We start from the raw sequence: 26520 nt of genomic DNA, 5'->3' as shown, positions 1-26520 counted from the left end.
CAAAGAAAGGCCAGGAGAAGGGAACTTGCAAACCAATCATAATTTTATAAGCTTTGATAGGAACATAGATCGCTGAAAAAAGGTTCTGATTTAAGAGACGGTCGATATTCAAGACCTGAATCTCCAGCCTGAAGGTGGAGGCAGAGTATGAAACAGATTCATTCGTTTCCTCCCTGGGAGCTCAGTCCACAACCAGAGCTGCCGCCATCTACCTCCTGTGGCTCAAAAGTGCCTTCAGAACTAAAAATGGAATGTAGTGAGTTCCTAACTGATAAAACCGAAACAAACAAAAACAGACAGAAATAACTCAACTCTGGAAATATAACTGCTTAACCATTTCTTTGTGTTTTTATTAAACTTTTTTGTTTTTTTTTTTTAAATTTCTGCCTGGTTATGACAATTAAATAGGAAACCACAATTACAATTCACAAACTGTGGCATGAAAGAGAACACACACCTCATCAGGAATGACACCAAACCCTTTCCATTTTATTCATTCAAGAGAGTCCAGTGCACAAGTGTGAAATACAAGCACTGTCGTTTTTTCTTGCAAGAGGGAAAAACATTTGTTCTGGCAGCGCTTTTACAATTCCAGGAAGTGGTTTTGATACCACAAGATGCAGGAATAGAAACCATAACAAACTTGGAGGGCTTTTGTTTGCGAGGCAGGGACGTCTTGGTTGGAAAAGATTCCCCTTGTGCTTATGAATTGCCTGTCAGCCTCCCCGGCTGAGTCTTCCCAGGTGTTGAAAGAGAAAATGGAATTTCCTGCATAAATGAAGAAAATTCCTATAGAGCAGAATGTTTTCTGTATCTCCGACCCTCCCCCAACCGTGAAGCAAGTTCTCAAGCTTTTCTGGAGCTGCTTTTGGTCACATGACCCTCTATCATGATGACCTTTTTGCTAAAATATATGTGACACCAAACTTTCTTCTTATACTGCTTCTCTAGGGTTCAGATGACAGCACAAAACATCACTTGTCCAAAAATAGCAGATATTAAGAATGTGGGCATCTATGTTCATGACAAGAGCACATACTTTGCAGGGTATGTCACCCAAAGGAGCTTTTTAATTTTCATTTAATATGGTCCCCTGGGGAGTTAGCCTGAAGTCATTTACAAGTCTTTTCCTGGTCAAAGTCGGTTAATTTGACAGTTCAGGAACTGTTTGTGCCGATTGAAAAAACATTTATGCCCAACAATTCAATGGTCCATAAAGCAATTAAATGTTACCATTCAGTTTGCACACACACACACGCACACGCACACACACACACGCACACGCACAGGAGAACTGTGACAAAAGGATTAAGAAGGTGAATCTCGTGACTGTTCCAAAAGAAAATGCAAATTTGAGGTGTCATATTCAAGTATTAAAATGCAGAACTAGTCTGATCCCATTTGATTTTATGATTATAAGAAGTCATACTTGTTTCACTGAGGTTCTGGAGTTAATAAAGTTACCTCCTGGGGCACAAAATAATCTACAAAAATTATTCGCGATTTTTCACAATGCAGCCACTTGCTTGTTACTTCTTTCAAAAATATGTGGGGATGTCGTATACTGTGGCATTCCAAGAGTCAACACTTTATAGAAGAAGTAAAAGAATAATACCAGTTGACTCATTTTTCTTGCCTTACAGGGGTGAGAAACAGTTTTACACATTTTCAGTCAACACGCAGAGGAGGCAGATGTAAACAGAGTCAGGCACACTCTTCAAAGAATGTTGTTACTATTGCAGCAGATGCTGTTTGGCCCCGGTGAGGAGGAGAAGAGAGAGCAGTTTGGTTGGTTGGCTTTTTAAGTTTTACCTCGCAGAGATTTTAAAACCAGGGTTTTACTAGTTCTTGGCAGTAGACCATCCAATCAGAGGCTCTGTATTTATAAAATAACCAATGTGGGCTTATGCTCTCCAGTTAGGCAACTCGCTATCTTTCGGTCTTACACCAGATGTGGAGGCTTTCAGAGTGCTCTACTAAATTTCACAGACTCTTTTCTGGGGGCAGAAAAGAAAGGACTTATTAGCAGAGCTCTTTACATGCTTCAGAACTGACTCCTGGTTATCTGAAGCTATTGCAAAACTCTGCTTTTCCTTGGATTTGTGGATCCCTTAATCCCTGTCCCCCGAAGAATCTTAATCGCCAGGCCTCCGTCAGACTATCACCCAGTAACAACTCACAGTCATCACAAAGCCCGGAGCAAGGAAGACTCTGCCCAACACTAGTGATATGTGGGGGCAAAGAAAAGGAAAAATCCTCCTACGCTGCCCAACAGGTTACAGGCAGGGACCTTTATTTAAAAGGACGGACACCGCCTGACCTGAAATGCATGTTCAAAGTTCTTGCTGATTATCGTCAGACTCTATGAACCAACCCTTAATCCATGGGCAGAGAGATAGGTATCTTTTTTTTAATCTGCAAAGAATTAAAGAATAAACAAAAGGTCCTATACTAAAATAAGAAATCAGCCCCATCTTGGCACAGTTCTCATCAGAATATTGCACCCAGTGTGAACTAACTCTAGAAGCTTCAAACTGTATAAATTTAAATGTATTTGCATATTATAAAAATAAAGATAAACATATACATATTTTACACTAGTTACGGAACAGCAATGAATGGTCAGTCGATCTCTCTTTCACATTTAACAGAACTGAAATCTGAGTGCTCTAAATACTGCCACCTGTACTGGAATTATGGCTTATATGTGCACGGAAAATAAAATCCCTGAGAAGCCATTCGACTTTTTTTTTTTTTCTTCAAGTAGCGCTCTCCTTGGAGGATCACAGTTCTGAGGTTCAGGTTGTAAAACATTTGCTCCACAGTCTCTCTCATCCTCCCCCCCCCCCGCCCCGCCCCGCCTCTCCCCACCTTGTCTAGAGGCTAGGTGTGCTTCCTCCCTGAAAGCACCCTGAACACACATGCACTCAAATTCACAGAACACGCCAGGGAGTGTGGAGGGTTTGCCGGGTACAAAAGATGGTCCAGGTGCGTTCTGATGCTCTTTTCTCCATGGAAATTCCACAGCCATAAAAGTCACTGGTTTCTGTGCTTTTCACCAACGTTCTTCCTATGTGGGTAGATGAGAAGAAAGCACAGAAATGAACAAAGGAAATAGGAAACGATATTCTCAATGATAAGAACAGCAAGTCATACTGGTTTTTTTTTGCACCACTGATTTTCATGTCTACTTCTAGAGCTCCGTATAAAATTGTAAATGCAGGCAACCAATGTTCCTACAAAGGAAAGAGGCTTTTTACTAGAAACCTAGTCAAACATTTCTGTTTATGGCATTAAGATCAGACATAAAGAGAAAACTAGACGAATTAGCTATAACTACCTATTCCATTGTAATTTCACAGCTTAACTAGATTTCTGATTAAGAATCCTGAACTCTACACACCACTGCTTCCTTTCAGGAAACACACATAGACACTAAATAACCCTCTACCAGTAGGAATATATATCAGTACTAAGAAGTGAGAATGAGTGTCTGTCTGGACTAAAGAGCATGATTTTACTTATAGACTGCCAAACTAAAAGCTGGAGTTGGATGAAAATAAAATGAAGAAACTGCTGTATCATCAACTAATTAAACCAAGTGGCATTCAATCCAGACAAAAGGGTTAGACGAAAACATGTCAAATGCGCCCATCCCTTATTTTAGCTTTCCTATAATGACACATGACGTGATATTTTTTAAAGTGTTTTGACAACATTTAATAAAACATACAAAGACATAAAGGGGTTATTACCTGCTTCTCCCACCCTCCACCCCACATCTGTCTTCATGCTGCCTGATTTTTTGGAAACTGATAATTCAGTATCTACCTAAGACATCTCTCTAGCCCACATAAGAACTGGCTGAGCATAATATTAATAACATCACCAAAAATACGCACCTTCCATTTACTAAGTACTTACTATACACTAGGAATCACCTCGTTCACCATGTTGCATTATTTGATTAATCCTAACTCATCACACTCTATCAGGTAAGCTCTGCATTCACCAAGAAAGAAGCTGAGGTTCCAATAGGTTAAATAACTTACCCGAGAGCACACACCAGTGGGCAGCAGGGCCAGGCCTTTAAAGAGGGTTATTTGACTCCGAAGTATGCTTGACAGCTAAAAGCAAGGCTGGAATATTTGGGGCCCTAGGGGTAGTTTCACATTTCTATGGCACTGAGGCATATGGACTTTTGGAAGGCCTATTAATAGAGTAAACTTCCCAGTAGAGAAGGTTTCGAAAACTGCCTCAGACTCAAGTCATCATAAATCTAAGTGTAAAGAGGATGGCAGTGTGAACACTGAACCCAACTAAGCAGTTAACTCTGGTGACGTGTGAGTTCCAGCTTCATGGGGGGGGGGAGGTGCTGCGTTACGCTTTTCTCACTGAATCTAACCTTGAGAAATGCAGGCAGCTGTGTCTGGCTGTCTGCTCCCCTGAGCCGCTAGTAAGACTGAGAAACACAAGGATACGTAATCAAGGGCACCTAGAGGGAATATTCCAGTGTTCAAGGGAGAAAAAGGAAAACTGGTTTGAGCGTTTTTCCACGTGGATATCATTTTTCTTGTGTGGGCGCTTAGGGGAAGAGAAGAGCCATGGAATCACCAACCCTCCCCACCTCTCCCTGCTCTTCCATCTCAAAGTCGCCCTCATCTGTCAAGATCCACCTCAAATGCTACTTCCTGGAGCTTCTCTTGATTGTCCGGCAGAGTTCTTTCTTCTCTGTGTCCACAGGACTTTGTCGATACACCTGTCGCTGCAGGTATCACATTTTAATTGGAATTAGACATTCGCAAGTTTCTCTGGTTGTGTCTTTGGTTCCCATTCTCCCCAAGGAGGCTATTAGATTCTTGCGGATCTCTATTATTTCTCTACCCTCAACAGTTGGCATAATGCATTGTAGAGGGCAAATACTCAACAAAGATCTGCTGAATGAATAAGGAATAAGATGTGATGAAAAAGTCACAGGCAAAAACAGCCAAGCTACTCTGAGATCATTTCGGTAAGGGGGTGGATGAGAAGTATTAAGGAGATGTGAAGGAAAGAGGGTCTGAGTACAGTTAGAAGGACTGGGGGTGGCTTCTCAGAGGAGGTGACACATGTCCTGAGTCTTAGGGAATATGGGCCTTCATCAGGTAGGAGAGAAGGGGTGGCAGCTAGCTGTGGACCGAGAGCCGGCCAGAGGTCAGGTGTGGCTGACCCTCCACAGGAAGGGAGTGTCACAAGTCAGAAGGGTGGCTGGGGTCTGCTGGGGAAGCCTTGTGTGTCATGTCCGGGATTTTGAACTTGCACCATAATCACCAGGAAGCCAGTCAAGGCTTTTCAATAGAAAATTGATGGGGTCTGATGTTGAAAAATCAATTGGTTTCAAGGACAAGAAGACTAGCGAGGAGGAGGCCAGGTGAGACTCAATGACAGGGATCTTGGCAGAGACAGGAGGACCTACAGGAAAGCACGGGCCGAAGAGAAAAGTTCCATGGCCAGATTCGCTCATTCAAGACACACGATGAGGTGGGGTAGCAGGTCGCAGTGGAAGGCTGACTGCGCGTGGGAAGAGGGAGCGGGAAGGGTTGAGTGGGCAGACGCGCGGAGACGGGAGGAGGCACGGGCAGTGAAGAGCTCCGGGGCAGGGGACGAGATGTGCGCTGTGGGGCCACGGCACGTCCAAGGGAGCAGCCGGGCGGGACGATGGAAACAGGCCCGCAGCTGAAGGGAGGGGTCAGCTGGGGGGCTCGCCCCAGAATCCCCTCAGGTTTCGGAGCCTGCTCTTCCTGGGACACAGCAAACGCATTCAGCTTCTTTAGAAGCTCAGGCTGACGGTGAAGCCACACCCTGTTGTATTGACGTTAAGCGGGTCTTTTCTGTCCTCTGATGCTTTGACCTCTGCGGCCTTGCCCACCGTGGAGAGACTGCCCCTCCCAGGGTCAGCCAGTTAGTGCCCACACGTAGTGAACAACTCAGACGCGAGCGTGCTTCTCATGCAAACCAGCGAGTCCGGAGTCCACACGCCTGACCACCCCGTTGACCAGGCTCTCACACTCCAGGCCACTCTCCACCTGCCCTGATCACACCAGGGCCAGGCTCCAGACAACTCGGGACTGTCTTTGTGCCCCAGAGCCCGCAGAAACTACCCAAACTGGCCCATCCTACATGTGTTCCCCTGCCTTGCCCGTACCTTGCCGCAGAGACCACAGCACAGGCCCCTCCCCTCCGCCTCCTGGCCCACAGGTGCTTCCCCACGCAGCCCCGCCCCCCCCAGGGCACGGCGTGCCCCTCCCCGAAGGAACTGTAATAAACTGTCTTTTCTCCGGCAGTCGTTTCCTGATCTGTTGGCCTCATGTATCTCCAATCTTCCATTCCCACGGTATAAGGAGTTTGTCCAGGCACATGGGCACTGGCATCTACAATATGAAAGGAACGATCCCACTCATCTCTTTATCCCAGGAAGATGGGTTTAGGACACTGATGGGTTTAGGAACTCAGGCAACATTGGTTGCCTGCTAAGTAGCTGCAGGTGGCCTCATAAACAGATCTGCATGTACTTCACCTTGACCCCTTCGTGGTGGTGGAGGGGAAGGTGAGCCAGCATGCTCTCCTGCCTACTCAGCACGCACATCTACCTGCCTTGCGCCGGTACCTCAATTAATAAGCAAAACAGTCCTAGGTAAGTCAGTGAGTGGATTTTACTCTAGCATCTATATTTGGATTTTGAAATTTTGTTTTCTATTATTACCTTTATATGTTATGCATGGTGTACATACTAATATTTCTGATAGAAATAACAGCAACTGGATTTATTGAGCGCTACTTAATCTGTGTAAGGAATAATGCTAAATGCTTCCCCTGAAACTGTCTCCAAATGCACAGAACGAGCTCAGGAGATAGTGCTGCTGTGATCTGCACCTGTCACAGCGCTAACACATAGCCGGATTCAAACTCAGAGGGCATAACTGCAGAGCCTGTCAAACTGCCTTGAGAAAATAAATACCAACACTGCTTTTAAAAAGCTGTTTGCTGGGACTTCCCTGGTGGCGCAGTGGTTAAGAATCCGCCTTGCCAATGCAGGGGACACGGGTTCGAGCCCTGGTCCGGGAACATCCCACGTGCTGCGGAGCAACTAAGCTCTTGCACCACAACTACTGAGCCTGTGTTCTAGAGCCCACGAGCCACAACTACTGAGCCCGTTTGCTGCAACTACTGAAGCCCGTGCACCTAGAGCCTGTGCTCTGCAACAAGAGAAGCCACCGCAATGAGAAGCCAGTGCACCACTCGCCACAAGCAGAGAAAAGCCCTCACGCAGCAACAAAGACCCAACGCAGCCAATAAATAAATAAATAGTCAATTAGCTACAAAGTGGGAAACAGGATTTTAAAAAAATGGTTTGCTGTGTTAATCAGCTTGAGCTTTTCCTGATGTTATATTCTTGCGTTACATTAGAATGAGTTTTTTAAAATGACTTTTTTCCAAAAAGGATCTAAGGTGACTGATATATGCATTATAGTAAATTAGGCAAAAGAATTGAGCAGTTTTCTTATTTTTAATTCTCCAATATGTCTTGATTCTGGATAAGTAAAAGATTTGTAATCTTAAAATGTCCTGCTGTATGGAATCTCTCCATCCCAAGCCCATCCTCCCCCTTTTTTCCCCTAAACTCTCCAAGTCCTTAGGAGGCCCTTACCTATTTAAGAAACCCTCTCTGCTTCCCAGAGACTTACCCTTAAAAATTGGTGCTCCTAAAGTCACAGATTGGGTACAGTAAAAATGATGGCATAAGGGAAAGAAGACTATCTTTTCCACTTAATTGTCCAAGAAAGTATGGAGATACCTAAGCAGAGAGGGAACAAATTCCAGTATCAATGTGGCTGCTGGGAGACTAAATAATCAAAGAAACACTATTCCTCCCAGTCGTGAAAGCAACAAGGCAAGGAGCCCTCTTACTCCTTACAAAGAACAAAACAAATCAGTGCAAATCATTGTGATACACCCCACAGGCAACCTCCACATTTAAGCCTCCTTTCCTTCTGAAATTCCATCCCATCCCCACCCTTCATGTTTTACACTTCTGAGATCAGTGAAAAATTCTCCATTGTGATTAAGCCAAATTCATCCATTCCTTAAAAAAAAGGTTTTTTAATCGAGTCCTTACGAATCTGAGTGCAGTTAAACATACTTTGCCTATTTATTTGGTGAGGTAAAGGCCACAGAATCTTCATCCTACTTTTTACAAAAGGCTTAGTTGGTCTTAAATATCCTTATGTCATAACAATGTAACTGCCAAAATTCCTATGCAAAGTAATCACTATGGGTTTGAGAATACTTGCAAACAGTAAGTAGCTGGAATCTTACTTGAATTGGAACGCTATAGTATATACGCAGTAATCCAAGTTTGAAATGCAGTGTGAGCCTTGTCCTTTATTATCGGTAATACTTTCTGGAAAGGAGAAAGCTTTGCCCAGCAATTTTCAAACCAGCCCATTTTTTCTAATTCTGTAACACATGACCTGCCAAAATCAGAATTTGCTTCCTTCTTCAGTTCCACCACTCCACAGACAGGGTAGCACCACAAAAGAAATGGCAACGGCCAGAAGATAAAAATGATACTTTTCTGTTTCCTGCATGTTCAAGGACCAGTCCGTTAAGAAGCCACATGGGAGTGTAAGTTGCATTCCAGTATGTCTTTTAAAAAAATGTTTATATTGGACTGTAGGTGATTTACAGTGTTGGGTTAGTTTCAGGTGTACAGCAAAGTGAAACTGTTATACATATGCATATACTCACCCTGTTTTAGATTCTTTCCCCATACAGACCAATAGAGAGTATTGAATAGAGTTCCCTGTGCTATACAGTAGGTCCTTGTTGGTTATCTATTTTAAATATAGTAGTGTGTATATGTCGACCCCAATCTCCCGATTTATCCCTCCCACCCACCTTTCCCCGTTGGTAACCATAAGTTTGGTTTCTATGTCTGTGAGTCTGTTTCTGTTTCGTAAATAAGTTCATTTGTATCATTTTTTAAAGATTCCACATATAAGCGATATCATGTATTTGTCTTTGTCTGACTTCACTTAATATGATAAACTCCAGGTCCCTCCATGTTGCTGCAAAGGGCATTATTTCATTCTTTTTAATGGCTGAGTAATATTCCATTGTATATATGTAGCACATCTTCTTTATTCATTCATCTGTTGATGGACATTTAGTTTGCTTCCATGGCTTGGCTATAGTATACAGCACTGCAACATTGTGGTGCACGTATCCTTTTGAACCATGGTTTTCTCCAGATATATGCCCAGGAGTGGGATTGCTGGGTCATATGGTAGCTCTTTTTAGTTTTTTAAGGAACCTTCGTACTGTTGTCCATAGTGGCTGTACCAATTTACATTCCTACCAACAGTGCAGGAGGGTTCCCTTTTCTCCACACCTTCTCCAGCATTTATTGTTCGTAGACTTTTTAATGATGGCCATATTCTGACTGGTGTGAGGTGATATCTCATTATAGTTTTGATGTGCATTTCTCTAATAATTAGTGATGTTGAGCATCTTTTCATGTGCCTCTTGGTCATCTGTATGTCTTCTTTGAAGAAATGTCGGTTTAGGTTTTCTGCCCATTTTTTTATTGGGTTGTTGTTTCTTTTGATATTGAGCCACATGAGTTATTTGTAAATTTTGGAAATTAATCACTTGTTGGTCATATCGTTTGCAAATATTTTCTCCCATTCTGTGGGGTTTCTTTTCGTTTTGTTTATGGTTTCCTTTGCTGTGATAAAGCATTTAAGTTTAATTAGGTTCCATTTGTTTATTTTTATTTTCATTACTCTAGGAGGTGGATCCAAAAAGATATTGCTACGATTTATGTCAGAGAGTGTTCTGCCTATGTTTTCCTCTAAGAGTTTTATAGTATCCAGCCTTACATTTAGGTCTTTAATCCATTTTGGGTTTATTTTTGTGTATGGTGTTCGAGAATGTTTTAATTTCATTCTTTTACATGTAGCTGTCCAGTTTTCCCAGCACGACTTATTGAAGAGGCTGTCTTTTCTGCATTGTGTAGTCTTGTCTCTTCTGTCATAGATTAATTGACCATAGGTGTGTGGTTTTATTTCTGGGCTTTCTAGCCTGTTCCATTGATCTGTATTTCTGTTTCAGCACCAGCACCATACTGTTTTGATTACTGTAGCTTTGTAGTATAATCTGAAGTCAGGGAACTGATTCCTCCAGCTCTGTTTTTCTTTCTCAGGATTGCTTTGGCTATTTGGGGCCTTTTGTGTTTCCATACAGTTTGTAAAATTTTTTGTTCTAATTCCGTGAAAAATGCCATTGGTAATTTGATAGGGATTGCATTGAATCTGTAGATTGCTTTGGGTAGTATAGTCATTTTGATAATATTGATTCTTCCAATCCAATAACATGGTATATCTCTCCATCTGTTTGTGTCTTCTTTGATTTCTTTCATCAGTGTCTTATAGTTTTCTGAGTACAGGTCTTTTGCCTCCTTAGGTAGGTTTATTCCTAGGTATTTTATTCTTTTTGATGGGACGATAAATGAGATTTTTCCCTCAATTTCTCTTTCTGATCTTTTGTTGTTAGTGTATAGGAATGCAAGAGATTTCTGTGTATTTCATGCAACTTTACCAAATTCATTGATGAGCTCTAGTAGTTTTCTAGTAGCATCTTTAGGATTTTCTATGTAGTATCATGATGTATCGATCATGGTATATGATCCTTTTAATGCATTGTTGGATTCGGTTTGCTAGTGTTTTGTTGAGGATTTTTGTGTCTATGTTCATCAGTGATATTGGCTTGTAATTTTCTCTTTTTTTGTGGTATCTTTATCTGGTTTTGGTATCAGGGTGATAGTGGCCTCATAGAATGAGTTTGGGAGTGTTCCTTCCTCTGCAAATTTTTGGAAGAGTTTTGGAAGGATAAGTGTTAACTCTTCTCTAAATGTTTGATAGAATTCACCTGTGAGGCCATCAGGTCCTGGACTATTTGTTGGGAGTTTTTCAAGCACAGTTTCAATTTCAGTACTTGTGATTGGTCTGTTCATATTTTCTTTTTCTTCCTGGTTCAGTCTTGGGAGATTCTATCTTTCTAAGAATTTGTCCATTTCTTCCAGGTTGTCCATTTTATTGGCATGTAGTTGCTTGTAGTAGTCTCTTATGATCCTTTGTATTTCTGTGGTGTCAGCTGTAACATCTCCTTTTTCATTTCTAATTTTATTGATTTGAGTTCCTCTGCCTTTTTTTTATCAATTTTGTTTAGGTTTATCAATTTTATCTTTTCAAAGAACGAGCTTTTAGTTTCACTGGTTTTTATTTATTTTTTCCACTGGTTTTTTTTCAATTGTGTTCTTCCTCTCTATTTCATTTATTTCTGCTCTGATTTTTATGATCTCTTTCCTTCTGCTAACTTTGGGTTTTGTTTGTTCTTTCTTTGGCTGCCTTAGGTGTAAGGTTAGGTTGTTTGAGATTTTTCTTGTTTTCTGAGATTGTAAGATTGTAAGATTCTGAGATTGAGTAAGATTGTATTGCAATAAACTTCCCTCTTAGAACTGCTTTTGCTGTGCCCCATAGGTTTTGGATTGTCATGCTTTTGTTGTCATTTGTCTCTAGGTATTTTTTTGATTTTGTCTTTGATTTCTTCAGTGATCCATTGGTTGTTTAGTATCATATTGTTTAGCCTCCACGTATTTGTGCTTTTTACAGTTTTTTCCTTGTAGTTGATTTCTAACCTCATTGTGTTTGGAAAAGATGCTTGATATGATTTCGGTTTTCTTAAATTTACAGAGGCTTGATTTGTGGCCCAGCATATGATCAATCCTCAAGAATGTTCCATGTGCACTGGAAAAGAATGTGTATTCTGCTGCATTTGGATGGATATAAATATCAATAAGTCTATCTGGTCTAATGTGTCATTTAAGGCCTGTGTTTCCTTACTGATTTTCTGTCTGGATGATCTGTCCATGGATGAAAGTGGTGTGTTAAAATCTGCCACTATTATCATGTTACTGTTGATTTCTCCTTTTATGGCTGTTAGTATTTGCCTTATATATTGAGGTGCTCCTATGCTGCGTGCGTTTATATTTACAATTGTTATATCTTCTTTTTGGATTGATCCCTTCATCATTATGTGGTGTCCTTCCTTGTCTCTTGGAACATTTTTATTTTAAAGTCTATTTTGTTTGATATGAGCATTGCTACTCCAGCTTTCTTTTGATTTCCATTTGCCTTTTTCATTCCCCTCACTTTCAGTCTGTATGTGTCCCTAGATCTGAAGTGGGTCACTTGTAGACAGCATATATACAAGTCTTGTTTTTGTATCCATTCAGCCAGTCCATGTCTTTTGGTTGGAGCATTTAGTCTGTTTACGTTTAAGGCAATTATTGATATGTAGGTTCTTATTGCCATTTTATTAATTGTTTTGGGTTTGTTTTTGTAGGTCTTTTTTCTTTCCTCTTTTGTTCTCTTCTCTTGTGATTTGATGACTAACTTTACTGTTGTGTTTGGATTCCTTATTCTTTTTTGTGTGTGCATCTATTGTAGATTTTTGGTTTGTGGTTACTATGAGGTTTTAATACAGCAATCTATATAAAAACAGGATTGTTTTAAGTTGCTGGCCTTTTAATTTCAAATGCATTTCTGATATCCTGCATTTGTATTCTCTTTTCACGACTGCTGGCTTTCATATCATTTTGTGTGTGGATGACTTGCTACCTTTACTGTAATGTTTGCCTTTACCAGTGAGATTTTCCATTTGTAATTTTCTTGTTTCTAGTTGTGGCCTTTTCTTTTCCACTTAGAGAAGTTCCTTTAGCATTTGTTGCAAAGCTGGTCTGGAGGTGCTGAAATCTCTTAGCTTTTGCTTGTCTGTAAAGCTTCTGATTTCTACGTCAAATCTGAATGAGAGCCTTGCTGGATAGAGTATTCCTGGTTGTAGGTTCTTCCCTTTCATCACTTTAAATATATCATGCCATTCCCTTCTGGCCTGCAGTTTCTGCTGAGAAATCAGCTGATTACCTATGGGAATTCCCTTATATGTTTTGTTGCTTTTCCCTTGTTGCTTTTAATTTTTTCTCTTTGTCTTTAATTTTTGTCAGTTTGGTTACTATGTGCCTTTGTGTGTTCCTCCTTGGGTTTATGCTGCCTGGGACTCTCTGTGCTTCCTGGACTTGGGTGACTGTTTCCTTTCCCATGTTAGGGAAGTTTTCAGCTACTATCTCCTTAGATATTTTCTCAGGTCCTTTCTCTCTCTCTTCTCCTTCTGGGACCCCTATAATGTGAGTGTTGGTATGTTTAATGGTGTCCCAGAGTTCTCTTAGATTGTCCTTATTTCTTTCCACTCTTTTTTCTTTATTCTTGTCCACAGCAGTGATTTCCACCATTCTGTCTTCCAGCTCACTTATCCGTTCTTCTGCCTCATTTGTTCTATTGATTCTTTCTAGTGTATTTTTCATTTCAGTTATTGTATTGTTCATCTATGTTTGTTTGTTATTTAGATCTTCTAGCTCTTTGTTAAACATTTCTTGTATCTTCTCGATGTATGCTTCCGTTCTTTTTCCAAGATCTTGGATCATCTTTACCATCATTACTCTGAATTCTTTTTCAGTTAGGTTGCTTATCTCCAATTCACTTAGTTGTTCTTTTGAGGTTTTATCTTGTTCCTTCGTCTGGGACATATTCCTCTGCTGGCTCATTTTGTCTAACTTTCTGTCATTGTGGTTTCCATTCCGTAGGCTGCAGAGTTGTAGTTCTTCTTGGCTTCTGCTGTCTGCCCCCTGGTGGATGAGACTGATCTAAGGGGCTTGTGCAGGCTTCCTGGTGGGAGGGACTAGTTTCTGCCCACTTGTGGGTGGAGCTGGGTCTTGTCCCTCTGGTGGGCAGGGCCCTGTCAAGGGGTGTGTTTAGTGGGCAGCTGTGGGCTCAGGAAGACTTGAGGCAGCCTGTCTGCTGATGGGTGGGGCTGTGTTCCCACCCTGATGCTTGTCTGACCTGAGGCCTCCCAGCACTGGAGCCTACAGGCTGGTGGCTGGGGCCAGGTCTTGGTGAGAAAATGGCAGCCTCCAGGAGGACTTGCACCAATGAGTACTCCCCAGAACTACCGCCACCAGTGTCTTTGTCCCCACAGTGAGCCAAAGTCGTCCCCCCTCCCCCCACCAGTAGGAGACCCTCCAATACCAGCAGATAGGTTTGGCCCAGGCTCTTGTGAGGTCACTGCTTTTTCCCCTGGGTCCTAGTGCACATGAGGCCTTGTGTGCACTCTCCAGGACTGGAGTTTCTGTTTCCCCCAGTCCTGTGGAATTCCTGTGATCAAATGCCACTGGCCTTCAAAGCCAGATGCTCTGGGGGCTCCTCCTCCTGAAACCAGACCCCCGGGCTGGGGAGCCTGATGTGGGGTTCAGAACTCTCACTCCTGTGGGAGAACCTCTATGATACAGTTATGTTCCAGTTGGTGGTTTGCCCACCTGGCAGGTATGGGATTTGATTTTATCGTGATTGCACAGCTCCTACTGTGCTGTTGTGGTTTCTTCTGTCTTTGGATGTAGGATCTTTTTTGGTAGGTTCCATCATTTTTTTATTGATAGTTGTTCAGTAGTTAGTTGTGATTTTGTTGTTTTCATGAGAGGCGGTGAGCTCACGTCCTTCTACTCCGCCATCTTGTCCCCACCCACTGTATGTATCTCCAGTATTTCTTAAGGTAAAACATTTTCATAGCTAACCTTCTGAATCATGTCTTTTAAATGAAAATCAGTAGACAAATTGAGTCAAGTGGCAGTTTTTCAGAATATATATTTTAACTGGTAAAGGAGGAAAATCTCTTTGGAAATGAGAAAGAAATAGTCCATAAGTTATCTACAGATGAAAGGCAAATAGCAAGCTGCAATTTGCCCAAAGAAGTTCACACTTCCCTTCTGAGCTGAAATTTTAAAGTGTCTCAACCTGTAAAGCAACAGGATGAGACAGGAATTCACAAGTAACTTTTTAATGAAAAAAAAAAATCCTTCTATTGTACTTGCTTTGCTTTTCCCACTGAAAGTATATTTTTGCCCTTTATGATCCCTAAAGTCCAAGGCTCAGTATCCCTGTCTATATTAAAGGTCACTTAGGCTGCTGCTCAGAAGTTCTGAAGGATAAATACGTGACAGATGGATGTGTTAATTAACTACATGGTGGGAATCCTTTCACAGTGCATACGGATATCAAATTACCACAGTGTACACTTTAAATATCTTACTTATCTGTCAATTACATCCCAATAAAGCTAAAAAAAGGAAGATCAGTGGGTGCCAAGGGTGAAGAGGGAAGAGGGGAGGGAGGGATAAAGAGGGGGAATGCAGAGGATTTTTTAGGGCAATGAAAATATTGTATAAGATACTGTAATGGTAGATACATGTCATTCTGTATTTGTCCAAACCCATGAAACGTACAACATCAAGTGTGAACCCTAATGTAAAGCGTGGGCTTCGGGTGATAACAAGGTGTCAGTGTAGGTTCATCACCTGTGACAAATGTTCCAGTCTGGTTGGGGAGGCTGTGTGTGGCCAGGGCAGGGGGTAGATGGGGTCTTTCTGCACCTTCTGCTCGATTTTACTGTGAACCTAAAACTGCTCTTAACAACTAAGTCTTTGTTTTTAAAAATTGCTACCTATACTTTAGGTATAGGTAGAGTTCTGAAGGAGGCTGATTTCCCTCCAAGAAACTCCATTTCCCTTCTACTGCTCAGTAAACGGGGCTGGCAGCAGGGGTACACGTCACTCCACTGCCTTCAGACTGCACTGGGCCAAGGATAACAAGTGTTTGTACGAATTTCCTTAAAACTCACAAATCTGTTTAATACCAACACACCAGGGAGCAAAACCATTCCTGAAAGTGGCACTAAAAATTATTTATTTTCTGCATGGGACTAGGTATTGTATTAGACACAGTGACTGCAGGTGGGCATGGGCATGAAATTTCTCTTTGATGAAGATGTTCTAAAATGAGATTGTGGTGATAGCTGCACAACTCTGTAAATATAGGAACCATCACTGACTGGGTAAGTGTGATGGTATGAAAGTATACCAAAGCTTTAAAAAAATGTTTATCAGACAGAATCCATATAGGAACCATCACTGACAAGTGTGATGGTATGAAAGTATACCAAAGCTTTAAAAAAATGTTTATCAGACAGAATCCATATAGGAACCATCACTGACTGGGTAAGTGTGATGGTATGAAAGTATACCAAAGCTTTAAAAAAATGTTTATCATCAGACAGAATCCATATCCTTAAGGAGGTCAGAATTTTTCAAAGCAACCCAGCAAATCTGCTACTAGACGAATTTTCGTCTCATCTCCAAGGCAAATATCCGTGAAAATCAGCCCAGGATTGCCGAAGTATGGAAATGACTCGTATTTCTATCTGATATCAGCCAAGGGACCAAGAAGTCACTCAGTTGATACGTTTCTCCTTGGAGAGCGAGGTGCCGAAGGCCAGGCATTTCATTCACTTCATGTAACCTCTTCCCCGTGGAACGCTGGCAGAGACTTCACCATCATCCAAGGTGAATTAGGAGAATAAGTCACTTTTTTAAAAAAAAAATCACTACTTGCTCTTTATTCTCTGTCTGTAGGTGAATAACACACCTCGAAATTTTAAAAAATGAGAAATAGAGAAGCTTGGAATTCATAAGGAAGATCCAATCAAATAACAGTCATCAATGGTTTTTCCTTATAAAGCTCATAGTAGCACCATTATTTTACACATGGTCAAAGGCAGGCCGTTAATGACAAGTCTCATTTGACCTATAAAGGAGAGTGGTAAACTGGTCAACGAAGAGCTTGGGATGCCTTTTTAAAACCACTGTAAGATCTGGATCAATGACCTAAGAGTAGGGTGATTATTCTGGTTTTCCTGGGATGGCTCTGGTTGCCGCCTATCGTCCTGGCAGAATTATTAAGAATTCTCCTGAAGATGAGACTCACTGGCCTGGGAGCCCTGGAGGGGATCTCAACGAGCGGAATGTCTGGCACACACATGACAATCATCTGAGTGACTCGTTTTCTTAAAGACTAGTGCCTGGCCCTGGAAATTCTGATACACACGTGCCTGATGAAGAAAGTCTGATCTTGACCATCGACCTACATTTTAGAGGAGGAGAGAGCAGTAAAAGGTCACGCCCTAGTGACTTGCCTAAGTTAACTGGGGCTGGAGTTGCAAAACCAGGGCAATAACTCCAGCCTACCAATTTCTACTGTCCGCTGAGACCCTAAGTCTAACTCTCAGAAGCTCTCAGGCTCAGACCCAAGCTGTCTGGACCTAACGACCACCTCCTGGGACAGCTTTCCTCATCGATCCCCAAATCCCACTTCCAATACATTGCCATCCACTTGTAAATTAGAGATTCCACTGGGCTGTGCAGGGCCTGACTGTTTGTTTCCATTTTGTTCTCAAGGATATTCCTTCATTTAGAATTGAGAGTTACCCTCTAAATCTGCCATCCATTGTATGAGACCTTTTCTTAAAAATCCATTTCAAAATAAAACTGTTCACAGAGCTGGGTCAAAAGCAGTTCAGTCCCTAAAGGTATCCCCTCCAGCATCTAGAAGTCTCAGGTCATGTGGCTCTGATTACCCAGGGCTTTAAAGCTGCTTGTTCATTTCAGGTATGATAAACTGGAAGAGAGAGGAGCTGATAGCATTTCTGCAGCTTGGTATAAATGTCGTTCTGTGGCAGTACAACAGAAGCCAGTGAGAAGACACTAACTCTGGCTCGGTGCCACTGTGGTTTCTCGTGCAAGTGGATAGTTTAACTCCAACCTCTATCTCGTCTATTAAATGCCACGTGGCTATGGCAAAACAATAGGTTACCGTCTCTCCTGGCTCAGGAAAATCTACACCCATGCAAAGCCTATTGCACAATTGTTTCCCTCCGTTCCAGACCCTGTTTTTTTATCATATCCCTTTATCCTTACCCTATGTGTAAGAAAGGCACCAGTGTATACCAATTCAGAGAATGGTAACATTTCCGATGTTTGGTATGCTCAGGACAGGGGAATGTTCTGGTTCATATTTAGTTACTGGGTAATCCTAAGAAGCATTTCAAGGTTTCACAATGTCATAGGGTCATATATTAGTGATAAGTTAACCTAAAAAGCATTCTGAATAGAAGAGCATGAGAAAAGACTTTCCCTTGGGTGTTCAGTGACATTTTGCAGCAAAGACGGATTAGGGATGTTCTGTCTAATGAGTCACCCAGTTTGGAGAAAAGGGACAGCTGGCTAATGAATGAGAAATCCCCAGCAGACCCTTGCTCTGCAGACAGCATATCAAGGGCAGGAAAGCTGATACTTGGAGGGTCGGAGACATAAGTTCCTATCACACAAACTCTCAGGAATGCAGCCTGACAGCAAGTTTCTCAAGAGGCCGTAACAGGTCACCATTCTCAAATACGAACTTTCCAACATCCCTATACAAAGCTTAGATATGGAAAAAATATTCTATGTGGTCAACTAGGAAGAAAAATGCTTGAAGTCTCCTTCATGAATACTTTGTTGATATCACCCAGAGGACCAGGGACTACTTACTGCTTTTCAAGATTTGCAGTAGAAAGGTATTTCATCTCAGTCTAAAGTGGCCTGTTCAGTTCTTAACACTACAGAAGAAACCAAACAGACGCGTTTAACCTAAGTTTATCATCTGAGTTTAATGCTAAGCTAACCTTGTATCCAAAAGTTAGTTCACATGGGTACATTCTGTGTCTTTAAGTCCATTTTGGGGAAGGTGGGAAAAAACCACACAGCTTCTGATTGTCGAGGACTGATAGAGAATCAGAGACCCACAAGAAAAAAGGATCTGCTACAGATTTTCTGCCAGCTTTTCTTATTTAATGAGCCCTCGCTGTTTTCTAAAATGAGGGCCCACTTCATGCTACAATGACAGAATTATGACTCTCTATCAAAAAAAAAAATCGCTCTTTTTGGTTGCATATACCTGCAAATATACTAAAAAACAATGAATCATACACTTTAAACAAGTGAGCTGTATAATATGTGAACAAAATCTCAAAAAAGCTGTTTTAAAATGTTCTTTTATCAGCAAAAGTAAAAAAAAAAAAAAACATCACAAATAACAAAAAATGAAAGTTCCTAGTTTGTTGTATAAGCCATAGTTTTGCTGTTGCCCAGATAACTAGGTCTGCCCTGGGGGAGCATTTCCAGGTTTGATGAAAGGTACTTTAACCTGGATTTTTGTTCTCAGGAGTGAGGGACAGGGGCTGCGGGTTCAGAACTCACTTGGAACATGGGCTGATCACAGTCGGTGTGGGTGGGTAAACCAAGGCAACATTCACTCGCTCGCTGCCATTCTTGGGGCAAATGATCTCTGCCACGCCTTCTGGTCTGGGCTGACTCAGCAACTCCCCTGCAGGAGAGAGAAATATGCATTAGTGAGATTTGCCTTCAAAAATGAGGCCACCTTAGAGAGGGGGTAGAGGAAACAGGGAGCAGGGCAGGTAGTGAGGATGACGGGAAGGGTCTGCAGACAGTGGAATCAGAGAACAAATGTGCAACCAGAGCAGAACTGGCTCTGCTCTCACTGGCTCATCTGCATCACTGTGGAGAACATTCTAATGGTGATGGCAGGAAGGCTACCGTTCCGGACAAAGACAGCATCTGCCACTCTTTTCCTCACCTTCCTTTCCCCAGATGGGCTCCAGAGATCTTTATCTAGACGTCACCAGGATCCCTCGAGCCCGAGCCCGGAGAAGCGGGGCTGCCAAGGAGGTGTTCATAATGAGGATGGGGGCAGATGGAATTCACAGCAGCCTTGCAACAAAGCCCCGTATTAATGATCTGGAAATGCAGCTGACTAAAGGTGTGTTATCAAGGTAAACAGGCTGGTTCATGCTGGCAAGAGGATTCCCTGGGTAGGTATGTGTGCGGATTTGTAAAGGACCAACACAATGCTCTCTTATGAGTAATGGGAGCTAGTAAGTCACCCCAAAGGATACCTGCGTACTCTGCCTGCCCCAGATACGATCTCTCCAACCAGATCATCAAATCCCCCAGAGCAGTGATGCCTTCCGTTTCTTGCTTTCCTCCCCACTGTCCGCTTACCCAGTAGCACCCTCTGCCCTTTCTCTGTTTTCATGGCCAGCTCTTGCTCAGAAAATTCAAAAAACAGCTTTTGGTGGACAATGGTGCATTATTGCCTAAATTCCCCTACTTATACCTAGAAAGTAAATAAATGAAACCAAAACATCTGCCAACTGGGGAAAGATGCTACTGGAAATAAAACATCAACAGCCATCACTTGTATTACTGATTTGAAATTCTGGGGACCCCAAAGTATATGCCATTCATGTGAGGATACAAAAAAATCCTTTGACTGAAAATGCCGTGTATCTAAACGTCTCACCTTCAGCGAACTCACATTGATAGAGCCTGCCCTGAGCCAGCACTGAATGGACAGCTTTAAATGTACATCTCCTTTCATCTTTACAATGTTACTATAAGGTTTATCCTCACTTTGCAAATGAGGAAGCTAACGTTCAGGGAGGTTATGTGATGTACCCAGAGTCAAGGCTAGCAAGGGGCAGACTCGGGCTGTGACCTTGGGAACCCATCTCTAGGGCCCTTACCTTTTGCTGCCACCCTCTGATACCCGTCCCCCCAAAGTGGGGACTGCTTCTTTACTCCAGAACACATCTCTCCTAGAAAAGTAATCCAAAAATGCTATTATTCAGTAATGAACTAACCATTGACATCTTTGTACTTTTATGAAAGACAGCTGTTTCCTGGTTTGAACAATTTTATATGGCTTTGCAGAATACAAACCGAATGTAATTTGAGTTCCTTAACCAAACTAATGTAAACACCGAATGACTGCAAAAGTTAATTTAGCATCATTAGCTTGTATCATGGATACATGGGTATCAGAATTCTGCTCCAACACCAGCTAGGAAAAGATCTCAAAATATAAAAAGGCAAATTAAAAACGTAAACATTAAATGCTCTCGAAGTCATAAAATGAACCAAAGTAAGAGCATGTTGCACCAGACTGAGACTTGGAAGTCATCCAGTCCAAATACCACTTTACAAGTCAGAAGGTCTCTGAGTTTAACAGATTTGCTCGGAGTCCCACAGAGAGCTTTAAACCCACCGCCTACCATGGGGCTAGAACTGCACCAAGAGAATGCTCTGAACCACCCAGGCCCGTTAACACCCCCAGTCCGGGACCGCCCTCCACTGCTTCCTCACCTGATACTTTCAGTTTCTACTTTCTGTCCCAAGATTACCCCCAAGGCTTGAACCCAGACTGGGAATCTCTGGCTTCCCCCAAGAACTCTCTCCTGGTGGCAGTTTCACACAGGCCTCTGCTCCTCCTTCCTGCAAGTGCCTGAGGGCCCAGGATAACAAATGTAGATGTCAAGCCGCGACCCCAGGCTCCCGTTCCTGCACCGCTGGCTTCCTTGCTGGGAATAGTGTAGGTTTTGCCAGAGAACCGGAAATAATTTACAGTTGACTATTAAGCATTGGCTATCAATTTCTATTAAACCAAGAGCTTTAGTGCCCCCCACCCTGCCCCAGATGCCCAGAATCACCCAGGTCCAGGGAACTGGTTTTGTGTGGGCCGTACCCCTAGCAGCACTGCCAGCCACTGAAACAGCAGGAAAGTCGAAGGCACTGAGAAATTTCATGCATACGAAAAATTCACTTGGTGCTGTGCAGATGAGCAAGAAACAGAACAGTTCACGAGCTCCAAGACATGCGTGCACTCCGACAAGCTACTGCTTGGGGCCAGATTCTGAGGATTTCGGAAACGTGCCCAGTTGCTAAATTAAGAAAGTAAGAGAAAACAACAAAAAACTATCTTATCAGTAACACAAATAGTGGTTTCTAACGTGTTGGCTACTAAAATAGAAGCTAATTGGCTCCGATTTCCGTAACACAAACTTGATTTTCAAACTAAAGCACAGGCTATTGGTTGAGCACCTAATTAGGGAGATATTACTGTGTGAGGAGCTGCAGGGATACGGGAGTCTAAAGCAAGGCCTGTGATGTGGAGGGCTTCGGCACTGGAGAAAGTCGAGTCCACAAAAAAAAGAACTATGGTACTGTGCAGTGGATGCCCCCTAGGAAGTTATGTGATGCTAGAGAACGACTGATTTCCAGGACTGGAAAAGACCTGGAAATGTGGGGAATTTAGATTTATTACACATCAGTCATCACTAGCAAAAGCTAATAAAAAAGATAAATCCCAAAGTTGGTGGCAGCTGCAAAAAAGATGTTATATTTATAGAAAATGTTACCAATAGAGGAAGGAGAAATATTCACGTGACCTGGTATATTTCCATTTTTAGGAATTCGCTTCAAGGAAGTGGACCTTTCTTACAAAAATTATACAATGATTGCTCATAGCAACACTATTCATAACACAGTGAAAACTTAGTAACCCTCTCAAATATTCAACAAAGGGGAAATGATTAAAACCTATGACACAATTCAGAAGACAGAATTCTCTGTAGTCATTAAAAATTATGAGACCAATATTTCTGTGTAGAAAGTAAATTTGAAAGTATGTTCTCATTAGAAACATAAACTGATAAGGAACACAACTGGATTTGGAGTGAAATGGGTCATTCAAGATTAAATGGTCCTGAGGTTATTTGTTTATTCTTATGCTTGAATCAATTAAAAAAAAAAGGCTAAGAATGCTTCACACTGAAGGGAGATGCCAGCTTTAAATGCTGATGCTTTCTCCTCTGTTGGATATTCTCTATTCATGTGCGGTTTTTACACAGTCTTCCTGAAGTAGCAGAAACTTGGCTGGATGAACAGACCACCGCATCTACTGAGGCTGTATTAGGCCACTACACAGTCTCCCTGTGCCTATGAAAGTTATGAAAAGCTATTCTTACTTGATCACTCTGTCTCAAGATTTCTGGCATTAAAATGCTAGTGAACGCTCATTAGCTGTTTTTCCCCTGTGGAAGAATAGAACACCAAGTTTTATTACGATTTATTTTTAAACTACAGGAGATAAGTGAAATGGCTGGTCTTTTTCTGCTAATCATCAGAATTCACAAATACTGGGCACATTATGCAAAATACTAAAAATGTATCACTCTGACGACCCAAACCACGATATTAAAAGCCTAAAACATGTCTTTTCAGTACAAATAAAACCCACTTCCTGATCCAGGGTAAAGATCTGAGTTATGAACATCCCCCAAAACAGCAAAAGCGGTCTGGAAATTAAAACAAGCAATTATGTAGATTCTATTAAATAAGGAATTATCCAGATTTCTTCAAGGCCTCTTTCAGCTTGAATATTCTGAAGCTCACTCCTCCACCCCGCAAAGTTCACTGCTGTCTTTTAAGTGTGACTCTGGATGAGATGCAATGATACACAAACGCATGTTTCCCACATCCCCTCAGGGCAAAGGCAGCATCCTCAGAACCTGAGGAGCAGGAAGGCTCCCACTTTGCAAGCCCACCGAGTTATCAAAGGCAGCAAAGATGGGAGAACTCCACGGTCCCTTTTATATGAAGACGAACGCCAGACAGAGATAAAAGGACATCTTGTCTTAAAACAAAACAAAGGCCAGAAAGTATATACAAAGGAGAGGTAAACACTGTGAATGTAAGTTAGTGCAGCCACTATGGAAAACAGTATGGAGGTTCCTCAAAAAATTCAGAATAGAACTACCATAGGATCCAGCAATTCCACTCCTGGGTATGTATCTGGGAAAAAATGAAAACACCAATTTAAAAAGATACATGCACCCCAGTGTTTACAGCAGCACTATTTACAATGGCCAAGATATGGAAGCAACCCAAGTGCCCATCAACAGACAACTGGATAATGAAGATGTGGTATATACATATAATGGAATATTACCATTTGCAGCAACATGGATGGACCTAGAGAATATTACGTCTAGTGAAATAAGTCAGAGAGAGAAAAACAAATACTGTATGATACCATTTATATGTGGAATCTAAAAAATAATACAAACAAATGTATATAGCAGAACAGAAACAGACTCACAGAAAACAAACTAGTGGTTACCAAAGGGGAAGAGGGACAGTTTAGGAGTAGGGGATTAACAGATACAAAGTACTATACAGAAAATAGATAAGCAACAAGGATATACTGTATAGCCCAAGGAACTATAGCCATTATCTCATAATAATGTATAATGGAGTATAATCTGCAGAAATGAATCACTGTGCTGTACACCTGAAACTAACATAATACTGTAAATCAAGTACACTTGAATAAAAAATAAGAAAAATGCACCACTGTGCACACTTGAGAGTGTGAGAAAAGGGAGCAGAAGAGATCTCTCAGTACCTACTGGTTCCCACAAAACCGACATTTGCAGACCTGGCCACCTCATGCCGTTTTAGGGGACGGTCCCCACGGCTGAGCTTCAGCACAGCACAGCACAGCACCTCCCTCAGGCCCAGGGCTGGGCAGCTCCAGCTTGGCTGCTGTTCCAAAGAAATAAAATAAATAGACTAGGTTGTACTTTTTGGTAGTCCTGTTTTTTAAAAAAAAATCCATTTTGTGACTATGAATTATGACGTTTTTTTAGAAGAGAAACTGATGTGCAGGAAGTAGCACAGCGAGCCTGTGTCAAGAGCACAAACAGATCTGGTCCTTCCATCTCCGAGACCAGGACTGGGCCCATCTCTGGCCAACATCGTTTTCACAGAGGTAAAAATTATGCACAACTATGGAAGTGTGATCTTCCCAACTTACAAAAGTGTCTTAAAGTACCATTTTATAATAGTCACTTGGAATAAATGGAAACAATTTTAAGTTTAAAAACCAAAGGATATAGGTCATAAAATGTCATTGAATGTGGTATTTTCCAACATATTGAAATAAAAGGTGAAGTTTAAAAGTAAATTTAAAATCAAAATGGATTAAAGGTAATTTGGCTTTGGAATTGTTTTTGGAAATTTTACCATAACCTTTAAGTAAACAGGAGATATCAGTAACTTGGAGCTAGGATAACTTTACTGGCAAAAGACATCCTGGTATAAATTAGATGTGAAACAAAAGAGGAAAATCTTATGTCCTAGGCCTGGGTCTGCCACTGAGTTCACTCACTCATTTAACAGGTACATAACAACCACCAACTAATGTGAGACAGCACCACAGACTCTGAGAGAACAGCAGCGAATAAGGTACACGAAGACCCCTGATTTCGTGGCGCTTACAGTCTAGAAGGAAGATTAGTAAGGAACAAACTACATAACTTATTAAAAACTTGTTACACAGATTATTAAAACAGGCTAATGAGATAGGGAGCGACTGGGTTGCCCAGGATGCTTCTCTGAGGAGGTGACGTTTATGCTGAAAGCTGAACGACAAAGAGAAGCAAGTCATGGGAAGAACATTCCAGGCAGAGGAAACCACTAATGCAAAGTCATGAAAGTAGGAAGATGCTTGGCTGCCCAGAGAAGAATCTAGATCATGGGGTGAAGGGGAAACGGGACAAGACGAAGAGGCAAGACAGTGAGGCCCAGATCATGGACTCTGCAGACAGGGGAAAATGTTTGGTTTTGATTCTAAGTGGTGCGGAGCCATATGGAAGGTTTTGAATGGAGTAATGACATCTGATCTAAGGATCCCTCTGGCTGCTGTGTGGGATGGCAAAATGAAGGCAAGGAAGCCATAAGAAGGCTCACAGAGGAGCCCAGGTGAGAGGTGGGGGAGGCCTGGTCTGGAGAGACTGGCGTTATGTTTCATAGACGGTCAGCAGGACTTGCCAGTGAATTGGATGTGGAGGTAAGATGCAGAGACGAACCAAGGATAACTCCAAACCTTTGGTATGGGAAGAGGGCAGCTGGTGGTACTACTTGCAAGACTAAGCGAGAAGATTGTTAGTGGGAAGGGGAGAAATTAGGAGTTCTGTTTTGGCCAAGTTAGATCTGACTGTTAGACAACAGGGTGATAGATATTAATTGTGGAATTACACATTCAGTTCTGGATTTGCAGGAAAAGGTTAAGACTGGAGGTAGAGATTTGGGAGGAATCAGCAAACACATGATCTGGAAAGGCATACAAGTGAATGACATCACCCAGGAAATTGAGTAGATAAAGAAGAAAAAGAAAACAGACAGCCTGGGGTGCTCCAAGTTTAGAGCACTGAAAGTTTAGAGGCTGAAAAGGAGAAAGGCCAGCCAGGAACTGCCAAGGAGGCAGAAGGAGAACAGGAAGAACGTGGCTTCACAAAGGAAACCAAACTCCTTCAAGAAAAGGGAGTGACCAGCTGTGCTCAACTCTGCTGAGTGGACAAGCAAAGTAACAACGGAGATGGGACCACTGGGCTTGGAGGTGACTGGAGGCTTTGACAGAAGCAGAAAGGTGGGGACGGGTGTGTGACTGAAGAGGGCTGAGGAAAGAATGGAGGCAGAAGTGGGAACCACAGCCAGAGACAGATTTCCACGAAGCGGTGAATTACGTCGTACTTGCCACTTGTACTCTGGGCTGGGTATCCCACACCCGAAAAACACAATTA

General features: G+C 42.1%; 1 protein-coding gene across 7 annotated transcripts in view; it reads right to left on the bottom strand.

Moving 5' to 3' along the window:
• Window positions 1–335: 335 nt before the first annotated feature.
• MFHAS1 (multifunctional ROCO family signaling regulator 1) overlaps window positions 336–26520 on the bottom strand; it is a 116631-nt gene continuing 90446 nt past the window's right edge. Inside the window, exons 2-6 of one of the 7 annotated variants that reach the window (XR_009538259.1) lie at window positions 20623–20694; window positions 19277–19403; window positions 7725–7834; window positions 2872–3070; window positions 336–768 (exon numbers count right to left, since the gene is read on the bottom strand). Coding sequence is in view for 4 of the 7 variants with exons in the window: in XM_060136448.1 (XP_059992431.1) it covers window positions 17048–17123; window positions 19277–19403; window positions 20623–20694 (275 nt within the window). In the remaining 3 variants the exon portion in view is untranslated. Of the gene's footprint in view, window positions 769–2871; window positions 3071–7724; window positions 7835–16808; window positions 17124–19276; window positions 19404–19673; window positions 19755–20622; window positions 20695–24344; window positions 24482–26520 lie in introns of those variants that run through there. The other 6 variants (XR_009538258.1, XR_009538260.1, XM_060136448.1 and 3 more) reach the window with 6 other exon arrangements.

This window comes from Lagenorhynchus albirostris, chromosome 21 (assembly GCF_949774975.1).
Source record: "Lagenorhynchus albirostris chromosome 21, mLagAlb1.1, whole genome shotgun sequence".
In the NCBI taxonomy this organism is placed as follows: domain Eukaryota; kingdom Metazoa; phylum Chordata; class Mammalia; order Artiodactyla; family Delphinidae; genus Lagenorhynchus; species Lagenorhynchus albirostris.
This window is presented reverse-complemented; position numbering and strand designations above follow the sequence as displayed.